Source organism: Fusarium phalaenopsidis (assembly GCF_050370095.1).
Source record: "Fusarium phalaenopsidis strain FUZ10S chromosome Unknown contig_32318, whole genome shotgun sequence".
NCBI classification, from domain to species: Eukaryota; Fungi; Ascomycota; class Sordariomycetes; order Hypocreales; family Nectriaceae; genus Fusarium; species Fusarium phalaenopsidis.
Genome location: NW_028145398.1, coordinates 436495 through 450015, shown reverse-complemented (window position 1 = coordinate 450015; position 13521 = coordinate 436495). Strand labels below are relative to the sequence as shown.

The 13521-nt window shown below is 50.3% G+C and overlaps 3 protein-coding genes across 3 annotated transcripts; 2 read left to right on the top strand and 1 right to left on the bottom strand.

Moving 5' to 3' along the window:
• Positions 1-2853: 2853 nt before the first annotated feature.
• LRP88_12515 (uncharacterized protein) lies at positions 2854-3636 on the bottom strand (the record flags this gene model as incomplete). Its single annotated transcript, XM_083248908.1, has 3 exons — positions 2854-3255; positions 3321-3425; positions 3478-3636. The coding sequence occupies 3 exons, from the start codon at positions 3634-3636 to the stop codon at positions 2854-2856; spliced, it is 666 nt and encodes a 221-aa protein (XP_083095363.1).
• Positions 3637-7985: 4349 nt separating this feature from the next.
• LRP88_12514 (uncharacterized protein) lies at positions 7986-8930 on the top strand (the record flags this gene model as incomplete). The annotated part of the gene is made up of 1 exon (XM_083248907.1): positions 7986-8930. The coding sequence occupies one exon, from the start codon at positions 7986-7988 to the stop codon at positions 8928-8930; it is 945 nt and encodes a 314-aa protein (XP_083095362.1).
• A 793-nt stretch (positions 8931-9723) lies between these two features.
• LRP88_12513 (uncharacterized protein) lies at positions 9724-12653 on the top strand (the record flags this gene model as incomplete). Its single annotated transcript, XM_083248906.1, has 2 exons — positions 9724-9960; positions 10014-12653. The coding sequence occupies 2 exons, from the start codon at positions 9724-9726 to the stop codon at positions 12651-12653; spliced, it is 2877 nt and encodes a 958-aa protein (XP_083095361.1).
• Positions 12654-13521: the final 868 nt, after the last annotated feature.

Sequence of the window (13521 nt, the reverse complement as noted above, 5' to 3'; positions counted from 1 at the left end):
TTTGGACAATTTGGTGGAAGTCAAAGATGGAACGAAGAGTAGTTATTCGCTTGAAGTTGGGAGTATAGAAGGGCAGATAGAAATAGCAGCTATAATTCGAAAACAAGCTCCGGGGTTAGAGACTGAAGAGCTAAGATAGATTAAATATGGAGGCTGGCGTCAATTTACCTGCAATGCCTCAGACAGCCGATTGGAGGACTTGACAACGACTCTTCGAGACGCCCTCACATCCACACTATTTCGGAACGCTCGTCTGCATGATCCATCCAACTCGGGGCAAACTTCCAAGCTGGGTAAGTGTCAGGGAATTATCTTGCACGTTACATATTGGATGAAATATTATTTGACAGTGCCCCTGGCCAGCCTTCTTGCGAAGGTTAGTTCAGGAGAGGGGAAAACCGCCATGGGGCAGCCACAACATGACCCGTCAAAGAGTAAGCCAGGGTTGACCTGTCTCAACCCTGTTTGGCGCTATCGCACGCAGCAGCTTTGACTCTGCCGGAAAAGCCATGCTAAACTACTAGTCCGGAGGAGTCTTGGGTAGCATTAAGCCGAGCCGGTATCATTAGGTCATACTTTCTTTCGTTCAGCCGCTAGGAATGCCGTAGCAATGGGTTTTCAAAATCCAGTCCCCGTGGGGAGAACAAACACACGAACCACCACCAACGTTAGCCCGCTCAGCTGTGCAGCCCTCACACCATATCCCGGTCACCATTTGTCGGGCCCTGCGCGTTAGCCGGTTCAAACAGGCACTAGTTCGTTCTCCCCCGCATCGCCTTTTAAAGCGAGGGACATCTAGCCGAGGCTGCTTCTAGATACCGATGCGGCCATTCTCCTTGGCATGGCACACACGCCCCTGGCCCAGAAGTCATCGTCCCTAGAACTTGGCCATTATGGCCGCCCCACGTCACATTTTCAACACACCACGATCGTAGCATGCCCAATGAGTACGCATCAGCATGACTACTTACGGCTGGTCGCTTTAGCACAGATAAGCCGCTAGCAATGCACAGGGGAGGATATAGCGGGGAGCCGGACCCCAAGGTGCTGGCCCAGACCACTCCTTCTGGAAGCAGTCATTAGAAAATGTCCTCATCTCTTCATACAGTCACATACTAGTGGCATAGGTACATTAGCCCATGGCCTCTTTCACTCATCCAGGGATAGTAGAAATACTAACTTCGTCGAGAATAATAATACAGGACGCACTCTATTGCAAAAACACGGCATCTTGATCATGGGTTAGCTCTTCGCTGGTCACCAACCGCCAGTATTTCGTCTACATCATTCTCACGGGTTGTATAGGTCCTGATCTAGTGCACTTATGGCGATTCGACTCTTGCTAATTCATAGTTCAAGAGTAATCTAGCTACCATCTTTAGAGACTCGACGTTATATACATCATGATTATGATCGGCTGCGTAGCAGGACGCATCCCACCTATAACATCAGCAGGCTTGAGAGAAGACATGGATGAGTTTAACTGTGACGCCCCATGTGTTGAGGTAGTGATGAAGGGAATATGACGGCGCAGCGCTGCTCTCGAGAGCTGACATGTGACAAAAACGACGTCTCTCGGGTTCTGGACACCGAGCCCAAGACTGTACTAGTCTCGGATTGGACCTCCCCTGACCTACCCTACCACGTGGCGCATCAATTGTCTTGCCTTTTGCCCTGCATTTAAGGCCGGCCGTTTACTCGGGCGCTCTATCCGTGCCCACTCATGATCGACAGTCAGGGATTGCCGTTATCCGGGGAAAGACCAGTGTGATATCTGGCACGCAATCACAAGGACAAGGGGCGGCGAAGCATGGAACTGGTTCCAGGTCTTCATTTTGCTCGATGATCAAGACTTTTCCATGTGGGCGCCGGCAAAGTCCGTTAGCAATTCATCGCATAATGCGACATCAATAACCGACTATTTCCAAGAAACCACATCGCTACTACACCGGCTTGGTGTCGACCCCAGACAGTGGAGTACGGCTATTCTTGTCATAAACATACGTACTGCCGGGACGACATGAAACCAAAGAACGTCGTGGGCCCTTGAGACTGCATGATGGCTGATAATGTCGACTAGGTGCCAGTCATCGGCCTACAGACTGCCGGTCTTTCATTTGAGATAAGCGTTCAATTGGCAGTAGAAGTCGCGTCTATGCAGCTAGACCGTCAATAGATCTCAAGAAGGAAAATAGATTCATGCTTCATCTTCCTCACGTAAATATTAAAACCCCCCTTCATCTCCTTTGTCACGACGTTCAGGGCAGTCCACAATCAACACAGCATAAGGCTCTTTCGGCCTCGGTCTGTGTAACTGTTCTTGACTCTCATTATCGGACTGCGGGCGACCTCCCCTAGAGATCCGTTTCCCTCGTAGAAAGTCAGCGCACACAGTAGCTTGAATTCCAAGATGTCTTGGTAGGCCTGGCCCTAGGTGTTGCGAGTCCTGGGAGAATTCAGACAGTACGTAGACGTTCTGATCGCTTTGCCCGGCATTCTCGACCCTGCTAGGAACCTGATTTAATGGTCCAGTTGCGCCGTACACACCTCGGTTGGTCGAGTTCCCACGAGAGGCGAGAGAGGTAAGGCCTAGCTTCCACCTCAACATCTTGGCTAATGGCCGCAGTGTCGCTAGACTCCCTGCAGTGATGGCCAAACCCATCTCTACTGTGGACCAGATCGCAATGTCAAAGGTAGCCCCTGGGGAAGCTGTGAGTTGACTACGCCATTGATGGAAAAACTTAGGTGCTTACACAGGAAATCCGGATCTCTAAAACGCATGAGGTACCCAAAACGAACAAGGAGGGCGGAGCTTGCACTGAGTGACTGCCGTTAGAAAACTCAGGTAGAGAACTAAGACTTGTAGACGTACACGCAGCCCATCGTAATGAGGGTGATGAGAGCGAGCTTTGTGCGCTTGTTGAGCTTGAGGTTCCAGATAAGGAACCCAGGAAGAAGGGCGAAAGTGAAGTCTGTGAGAACGCTAAATGCGCTGTATAGATATGCTAGCGCAATGATAACATCGACCTTGATGCAAGTTCCGGGCTGATCTTTGTCCCAAAAGAAAGATATCGGTTTACACTGAAAGAGTGAAACAAAAAAGAAGACGATTCCTGCCAGCACTGATAGTAGCGAGGCACAGTAAATCACCCACGACTGGATCCTTCTGGCGGTAAGTCGGAGGAGGAACCAAGCAATGGAGAGCTTGGAGCTGATCATGGTGAGGCTGTAAAAGAGGTAGCAGAACCACCAGTACTGTCGCAGGTGAGTTTTCTGTTCACTTTGCGCAAGGAGAAGGCAACTATTGAGGGTGCACCCACCATCATTGCTTTTTTAATATCGGCATCTTTCAGGTTTGCCATATGTTGCCCCGTTCCGTAATAGACGCCAGAGTTCGATGTGCAGCAGTAGACGCCAAAAAAGGCCTTTTTTGTCCGGTTAGCATAGGATCGTCTGATATTCATGGCTGATGCATACAGTTGCCAATACCATAAGCCAGTCATCCAGTCCAAACGCCTTGATGATTGCGGCACGCGTATAACAACGAAGCAGCATTGTGAGCAGAACCGCGATGCCGAAAAAGGTGTTCAGTCCAAAGAGCTCATGGCCGCGGGTCTCTCGACTTTCGGCGTCCATGTTTGCAAGTTTGCTGAACGTCGACAAGTACAGATGATAGGTGCCGGTATACACGTTGGAGCCTCGAGACGAGGAACATCAACATTTAATCAGAGAAGCTGCTATCACTGACAACTCACTAGCCTGCGCCAAGGTGGTGTAGGTTACACCACGCTTTGATGTGCGGAGTATGCCGAGGTTGGCGATGCTGGCCACAACTGAGCCGCCAACCGTTACAAATTCCCACACTTTGTGGCGTTTCCTAGTCCTGAATTGGTAGGTAACAGAAGATGATCAGCAGAACACCGACCCCGCCTCGGCCGAGTTTCGAGTTAGGGGGGTTTCGGGTCCATCTCCCTGATTTTTATCGATCGTGATTGAATACGTCGCTGGAGCCCAGAGTCCCTCGGGGCTAGTTTTCCATGGGGCTCTTGTCTGCCGACAGACATCTCTCGATTTTTTAATCATGGAGAGACCAAAGTCGGCCCCTTGATATTGTCACGCGTTGAGCTGCGAGGGTGCTGCTTCATATGAGTCGTTTCTGACAGCATATCCGGAGGGTAGCATTGTGAGATGTAACGCTTTGCACAGACCCCCAGGCCGCCGGAAAAGTGTGCCCCAAATGGATGTGGCTTGATGGATATGGCCAACGGTTTCTCTTTCTTGATGTAATCGGCAGGGCACGGAAGGTGTCACAGTTGAACAATTGAGATCAGCTCAAGGCTGAGGAGGTGGCTGATACTAAACCTCAACGCCCTTGCCTAGCTAGGAAGGGAATCCGAGACCATGCGCATTGGACACACTTTCACCCTTGGATGCACGGATGTCCGTACCTAACCGTTGCATCCCAAAGGTCCACACAAAGGGTGATCAACAGGACAGCTAGAAAAAGGGGTAGACTTCACCGAAGCTCTTCCAGCTCCAAGTTTGCAAAACCACAACCCCTATTCCAACAAAATGGGTGTGCTTAACGTGTATTGGTTATGTGATTGAGCACATTTGGAGGCGTTTCAGTGTGGTGGGTGAGCTGAGAGAGAGGGGACTGTCCAGACTACCACACACCACTGATAGAGGGTTGCGTGATTGCCCCCAGCTGAACATTGAGGCCAAAGCAGCCATTAAATAAGTTTCAGAGGGACTGAATCAAAGTTGACGTCAAGCTCAGGGCGACCCCTTTTGGATTGACTTTACTTCTGGGGCGTCCCAGGCGCTGTATACTTTATCCTCCCTCCTATTTTCTCTGCTATTTCTCGGCCTTACTCTTAGAGTCTCACTTGTAGATAGAGCGGTATCGTGAATTAACTTATGTGATTGTAGTTTTCTATCTCAGCATCATATAGGGAGTGTCGGAGTTGCACGTTTCGATCCTCCACTATGTCCCACAGCCTATGGGAAGTGACAGAACACAATTGAAACCCCGAATTTCTCCGCATTGGCTATCAAGTAGAGGCCCCATTCCTTGGCCATCCAAGCTGATTGTGAAACTGGAACGAGATCAGCCGACTCCTGCATCAACATCGTTCCTCAGGTAGCACTTCTCAGTATCCCTGCTTTCTCCACATCCATTCTGCAACAAGATATCACTGGTGCTCAGCTTGAACACAGCCCGACCGAGCGTACTGGATTGTAGTTCCTTGCGAACTTGGTGGTCCCTCCAAAAGAAGTCATGAGCCACAGTGGCAAAGAAGTTTGAACACAGTTATTGACAGATGTACGCATCAAAACTTCGCCGAAAAACACTACAACTCAACATCTTGGAAAGTATCAAATATTGATAAGGTTCCCCGGAAGCGAAGCATACCTAGGTTCGATGAGTTGAGCCGAGGGAGGACTTCGTCCGGAAGTACCTAAATTCCATTGGTATCGTCAAGCGGTCATCGGCTGGGCAGTTATACCGGAATATCCAAATCCAGCCACATCTGAAGGAAGAGCTTTGCTCGCATGGGACCCGATGGTTTTGCCATTGCTAGTATGTCGACTTCTCCGTTTGGAACTCGCTTGATTTCCTCAGAGACCAGGTCCAGTCGCCCCTAGAGAAAGTCGATGAGCTTTTGTTTCGGGGTGTATGATAACACGTGAGAAAGGAGGAGTCCAGCCTGGTGTATATGCTTTCTGAGTTAGTGATGCATAGTGTCTTGGCAGTGAGTTGCATGTAGTGGGACACTGGTTGGTCGTCAAGGAGGGCATCCTCATCATTAGGAAGATAGGGTTAATCTAGGAGGAGTTATCTAGTTACTTTTATCAGGGTATCCTAAGTCTTAGACTGCTATAATAAAAGCTCTTAACAGTTAATAGCATCTTCTCATCTAATCTCATCCTCTCTGGTGCGTGTGCATCGGATCCTCAGCTCATACTGCTACAAGACCATGATGGTGTCCCTCCCAGCTTTCGGAGATGATGCCAGTCGGTCAGGGTTTCAAACGGACTTGATGAAGCCCTGTGTTCAGAGTCTTTGTCGAACGTAAAAGGAACAGGGTCAGGACTGAAGTGTTCGCGTTGAACGAACAAATGAACATTTTGACACACTCCGTGCTCCTAAGTTGATACCGCGCGCTTATAGTACTACGGGGAGCACGGGTGTGGCTTATTAAATACGATTGAGCTCCGGGTCTCTCAACTTGACTTCAGCAGCAGCTCTATTCAAGGCAAGAAACGAGTTGTGTTTTAGCGTGCTCGAGCTTCGTCATTGTTCGTCGTTATTGTGTTGTTGTTCGTGGCCGTCCGTTTGCACTGCTATTAATGACGCAGTCGAAATCCGGTTTTACGCACTAAAAAAAAATTATGTCGCGTCTGCGCGACCTCTGTTCTTCTCAACTTTACTTCCGATGTCCTCTTTTTCTTCTTCCGCCGCAACACCACCTCATCACGACGGAGGCAACCACCGCACCACCGCAGCGACCTCAAAGGTCATCAACCTTCTTTCTGTCGCTTTATTAGCTTCGAATCTCGTATTGGGAGTTTTTTCAACCTCATTTGGAAGGACGGCGGCTGCTACTACCCATCTTCATCCACTGCGAGAACTCGTATTGCCACATCGACCCCATTACAAAGTCCAAGAGTGACAGGGATCAAGTCATTGTCGTGCTGGACTTCATTTTGGATTTCGTCTCGAGCACTGCTGGCAGAGTGCACCATTCCCAGATTGCCATTATCACACCGTATACAGCCAACGTGGATGTGATCAAGAGTGTCCGAAGGGGTCCCAAGTACGCTGCTATCGCTTCAATGAAGCCCGCCAAGACTATCTACTCCTTTCAGGGTCAAGAGAGCGAAATCGTCGTAGCCATCATGGCTACAACGAAGCAAGCCGGTCCCGGTATGACGACGGATGAGCATCACCTCAACGTAATGCTCAGCCGCCACAGAAGCGGCTTGATCATTGTTGGGGACATTCACGTTACCGGAATGCTTGATGGTGAGAGAAACAAGGGTAGGAGACATGACCAAGTCGGTCGGGACAAGTTTAAAGTCATAGGAGCCAACGGTGAGGTCTCATGGATGAATGCCACCGTTCTCCGCAGTGTACACCAAGCTCTATGGGAGAGTAACCGGGTTATCACGGTATGAGCTGAGAAGACTGATGAGTAGATAGTTAGCCATGTGGGCTCAAGTTCATGGTCATCCTGTAACCTTCTCCGCGCTCTGGTTCATCAGATAGTTGCCAACCGCACATGTTAATAGCTCTCGTACCAGCTAAGTGGCAGGTTCTGTAGATATTACACGCCGTCCGCTGCTATTAGGTGTTTGTGTGCTTGAAACGAAAGTCAAAAATAACTGATAGCCCAAAGTTGATCGTATCGATGACCTCTCTAAGAAAGGTCTTCGGGCACAATATCAAAGAACAGAATAATTAGCATACCTACGGCAGCACTAAAACCACATTTATTAAGCCAGCTTAAACGTCAGAACATTAAAAAGGCTTGAGCAATTCCTCTTAATCAGCGTCAAGGAGTATGTCTAAAATAGAGCAAAATACGTAAAGTATTACTATAATAAAGGTAATACTTTAGAGATTCTTTATTTCGTCTCATTGCATTTTATGAACCATTCTTAGAGGAGGCTTGACTGGCATGTTCACGCTGTCTCGTTCCCCCCTGACCCAGGTGCGTAACATCGCTGACGTAGGTGCGGGTGGCGGACTTGGAGTATGCGGACTTGGAGCGGGCTTGCGGACTTTCTTACTCTCTCGAATGATCGCATAGGCAAGTATTTTTGTAATCTACAAACGTTTAACGTTACTCGCGGGTTTTTCTCGTTTCAGCGGCTGGCTATAAAAAGGGGTGGTGCTGCACATGGACATCGAGTACAATACCACTTGTATCACCCACATAACAATCTGTCTACTCTTTACCCCCAACAACTCAGCAGCCATGTCTCCTACAATTCTCATCGCTGGTGCCACAGGCAACACTGGTCGAAACACGACCGAAACCCTGTCACGACTTGTCGATTCCAAGAGCTTTCTCTCTGGTTACAAGATCCTCGCCCTCACCCGTTCCGCCGGCGGAGATGTAGCCAAGCAGCTGGCCAAACTGCCAAACGTCGAGGTCGTGGAAATGGCATGGGCTGAGGTGACGGCCGATTGGCTCCGCGAAAAGAATGTCGTCAGGGCATTTGTAGCATCGCACATGCTGCCAACTCAGTTTTCCGAAGAGTCCACATTTCACGTCGCCGCTCTCAAAGCAGGCGTCAAGTATCTCGTTCGGATCTCGACCACGGCTGCGAACGCGCACCCTGATAGTCTGGCGTACTACCCAAGAACGCACTGGGCGATCGAAAGCCTGCTGGCCTCGCCAGAGTTCAGCGCTATGCAGTGGACTTCGCTGCAGCCCAATGCCTTCACCCCCCTCTTCCTCAATACTGCGGTGCAATTCGTCAAGGACTTCCGCGAGACCGGAAAGCAGGGCATCCTAAGGCTGATGTCAAATGAGGATGCGCCTGTCGCCCCTATTGACGCTAACGAGATCGGGGCTATCGCCGCTCACTTACTGGCCGAGGAGGATCCAAGCCGACACAACAAGGCAAAGTACGTCTTGAACGGGCCAGAGGACATCACGGGCAAGCAGGTTGTCGAATTGGTTGAACAAGCCATTGGCACTAAGGTCGACAACGTTGTTTATAAGGATACGTCTTTTATTGATCACATGGTTATGGCGGCACCCCCGGAATTTCAGTCTATTATGAAGTCAATTGTGCACTCTTTGGACGCGAGCTGGGAAGGAAAGTGTTCGACTTCGACGACAAGCAAGGAGATGCTGGAGTTGGGTCTGTTGAAGCTCACGCCTACAGCGGCTTTCAAGGCCATGACTGAGTAGGGAAGATGGCGTCTCTCGACTGTACAACTTCAGAGCTATCTATAGGGACATCCAGTTCAATCAGCATTTATTGCGAGGACCCCTCCACTTTGGGCATTGCCTCGTTTAAAAGGGCTAGAGTAACTCGCTTGGGCTCGTTGTATGGAGCGACAGTTGATAAAATGCCTTTTTCCTAGGTAGTGTGCTTGAACACGAGCCAAGGTCACCAATGATTACTTCATTTTTTTTATTCCCTATAGCATAACTGCCTCTGTTTTAGCCCCCAGGTATTCATACTGGCTTTTTAAACGAGGTCACCTAGGTTGTGATCAATACCAACCAGGCTTGCTGTCACGTGCGCATTCACCATCATGCACAAGTCGCAGCCTGATTTGACAACAGCCGCATTCCCCTCTTCACACACTTTTTCAGCCTCATTTAATAACCAGGAACGCTCATTGAATGTCTGAGGCGCTCTCAGAATGGCGGATCCCAGTCCGCCCACGGGGTTATTCCTCGTTCACGAGCCAAATAACCAAGAACCGGCGGTTGAGTGAGTGAGCACGCAGGGGTACGCGATATGCAGGCTGACATGGGTATCTACAGCATTGTCATCATCCATGGCTTGAAAGGTCACGCGTACAAGACATGGACATCTCCTCTTATGCCCGACGCAGTAGTCGATTTGCCCACTGATTTGAAGTCAGATGGAGAGATAATCGCGCTAAGACGAGGTCAGATTCTTCGCAGCGTTGCAACCTTGATGAAATGGGCCTCGGGAAGCCGAGGGCCAAGCAAAGTGCCCAAGCCAAAGATGCCAGTCCCAACGCTTTTCTGGCCTGGCGATTTACTACCCCAAGATTGTCCGAATGCCCGTATCCTTACATACGGATATGACACCAAGATCACCAAGTACACCTCTGGTTCAACGAGTAAGAACAGCGTCTTCTCACATAGCAAGGACTTCTTGTTCGCCCTTGGGAGAAGCCACCCAAAAGATCGCCCTCTGATCTTTTTGGCTCACAGTCTTGGTGGAATCGTTGTGAAAGAGGTGACCTTCAGACTCTCGGCCAGATCCAGAATGGGAGCTAACCGTTGCGTGAGATGCTGGCATTATCTTCGACCTCTCAACCAGATGAACTCAGCAACATTGTCAAATCTACTGCTGCCGTCATATTCCTAGGCACGCCTCATCGCGGAAGTCCCGATTTGTCTGCCCTTGGTGCCTGGGCTAGATCCGTTCTCAGTGGCCTACGCTTCCAGACAACCTCGGCAATCCTCGATACTCTCGGCCTCAAGACAACGGATCTGGAACGCTCACAGGAGGCATTTTCCGGGCTTTGGTTCAAGCATGGCTTTCGAGTCAAGACTTTCCAAGAGGGGTACGGCTTGGGCAAAATCAACCTTGGTGTATTGGGAAACAAGGTTGTGCCAGACACGTCCTCGTTGATTGGGGATCAGCGAGAACATGCCGAGACCCTCCAGGCCAACCACATGGAGATGTGCCGCTTTTCCGGGCGAGAAGATCCAAACTTTGTCAAGGTTGTAGGCGAGCTTCGATCGGTATATCTTGCAATCTTGACCGGCACGATTCATGCCCACAATACTAACCAGCCTGTTGCGCTTAACTCCACCATGTTGAAGACTGCTGACCGTGAAGAGTTGACTGCTCTACAAGCCGCTTGCCTCAAATCCATTCAATTCCCCTACATGCATCGCCGGCGCCAGATAATCGAAGATCCTGCACCACGAACAGGACGCTGGCTAATCGAAAACGAGACATACTCCCGTTGGCTCTTCGACCGCGACCTTCAAGAACGATCCTGTATCCCCTGGCTGAAGGGAAAGCCGGGGGCCGGAAAGTCCACTTTGATGAAGCAAGCTTTTCGTCATGCCAAGTCGTCCCTCAACGGTCACGATTATTGCGTTGCCGGCGTCTTCGTTAGCGCAAAGGGCGAGCCACTGGAGCATTCCTCGATCGGCATCTTTCGGTCTCTTCTACACCAGCTTTTACCGCATTATCCAGTTCAACTTCAAGAAGCGGTGCAGACCTGGATGGAATTGGACGAGGAGGCCAGGATGTCAGGATACACAGAGGTGATATGGAGGGCAGCCGAGCTCAGGAGCCTGCTGAACTCGATCCTTGGTCATGCCGCAGGGAAAAGGACAATTATTTTCGTTGACGGCCTCGACGAGCTTGGCTTCGCTGCCTCAAGATCCCATGCAGAATTCTGGGGGCAGTTATCCAAAGGCGATAACAATGGCCGTGTCCGAATTTGTTTGTCCAGTCGACATTATCCGCAGATTTCCTTTTCTTCAGCCACCGAACTGATTGCGGAAGATCTCAACGAAGGCGATATCTCAACGTATATCAACCAAAGACTGAGCGCCAGGATCGGAAGACCCGAATCGCGTTGGGAGCCAAAACTACGAAACAAGTTGATAGACAACGCCGGCGGCATCTTTCTCTGGGTGACCCTGACTATGGACAGCCTACTTGTCAAATACGACCAAGGCAAGAGCCTTGAACTTTTGCTTCAACACATCGATTCGATGCCCTGGGAACTGGAGAGCCTGTTTACGGAGATGGTGACGTCCATTAGCCCAGAATTGCGGATGGTTGCTCTACGGGCGTTTCAGTGGGCTCTCATGTCAACAACACCCCTGAGGCTTCATCAGTGGCACCACGTGCTGGCATTTAGTAAAATGCCTGTGCCCAAATCTCTCAAAGAATGGCGGAAGTCAGTAAATTACACAGAGAGCGAGAGTCAGCTTGAGAGGGAGATCAAAGCCGTGTCGGGGGGCTTGCTGGAGGTGAGCGCTGCCCGATCAGACGAGACACCATTAGATGGCGAAGAATATCTATCTATTCGTGCTGGAGCAGGATCGCTTGACCTAGAGCAGGGAGAGACTCGTATTGTGCAAGTCATTCATCAATCGGTGAGGGAGTTCTTCCTCGACGGCGGTGGATTCCGCTTGCTAGACAGTTCAGCTGCGCTCAACCCGACAAGCAGCTGCCACATCACTATTGCAATGACATGCCTCGACTACATATGTATCTCGGAGCTGGACGATCTAGTTGCTGCGAGGAGGAGTAGTCGGGAACAGGAAGCTGCCTCGGTCCCCTTCAGGGTGACATTGGAGAAGCCCGGCGGCGCCAGCAGTGTCAACAACGAAGACGAGCCTGCTGAGAGGGATCAGGCACATGCCACAGCGAAAGGCCGGAAAGAGACATTGGCTGAGCATCTGAGCATGGTGCCCATGACCGACCTTCCTACAGATATTGCTAGCTGGATAGGAGCAGGGAATATGCCGTCAAACTCGGCATCTCCAGCTGCCTCCACACGATACGCTAACTCACACCTTTCCGCGCAAAATATCTCTCGGCAGCTCGAGGACTGGCCTTCGCTATTATTCTACATTACCTCAAGTCTCGCTTCGCATCTTCGAGCTGCAAAGACAGCGGCTGTGGGTTCGACTAAGCTCTTCATACGCCTCAAGGACGAAGACCTCTGGACCCGTTTCGTCCTGCTGAAAGAAGACATTCCCTGGGATACCGCTGTGGATGACCTCATCGACGGCCAGGGAAGTAGTTCACTGGCTTCAAGCATACTATTTGCTCGATCGTTGTCAGCGAACTCGAAACGGCCGATATCGCCAGAGCCAGCAAGAAGAGCCGGCAGTGTTGCAAGTTTCGCGTCTGCTAGTAGCTATGGGGCAAGACGGAGGAACCAGTCTGAGTAGTGATATAGACAAGGCTATCCTTCTCCATCTCAGGCAACTTGCTGCTCGCCCAATCTTCTTAGTATGTCAGATTCACGGAAGGATACGGGCGAGGCCCAGTCTCCCGGACGACTTGGCAGACTATAATGCAGAGGACCTGCCATCGCCAAGTCGAGCAAGGCCTTGATCGATTCCTCAGATTTAACACGCCGGTATCGAACATTTGATCCAAAAACGACACCCATCGCGGCCTCGACTACTAGTTACCATTGCGCGACACAAGGAAGCATGAACATGTACGAGAGGCCACCCCCTAGCATAGAGAGTCAGTCATCCTTCTTGGCTCTGTTGCTACAGCCCCATCATGATCCCCATCTTGAACTGGCTGAGAAATACTGCGTTAGAAGAAACAAATGGTCCACAATATGCGTCAATCTGATTTTAATACAGTGAGTGGATCTCCTCTCTCTTGCTTTTCATGGTCCACTGTTCTTACCCCTCCAGTATAATGATAACCCTCTTTAACATACTGGTTCTGACGTGGCGATATTCCGTTCTTGCGAGAGGCTTGAGGGCTATCAGAAGATTATGACAAGATAAAACGATTCCACCTCCCGCTCGGGTATCTCCGCTGCCAACATTCCGACCTGCGTGAACATGCACCAACTACTCAAAGAGAAATTTCATTTCCTGGTACTCAAATAGGTATACTGAGCAGGTGCCAGGCAGTTGCCCAATTGCCTCGTCGCAAAGTTGTGACAAAGCCAAAACGCCCGGGAAGATTGGAATTATTTACAGATGTGCAAGGATGAGGTTGGGGGCCGACGCTCAAGGCAGCTATGAGCAAGTCCGGGCAAATCAGATTCCTGTGTCGCCACCCATAAAGAGC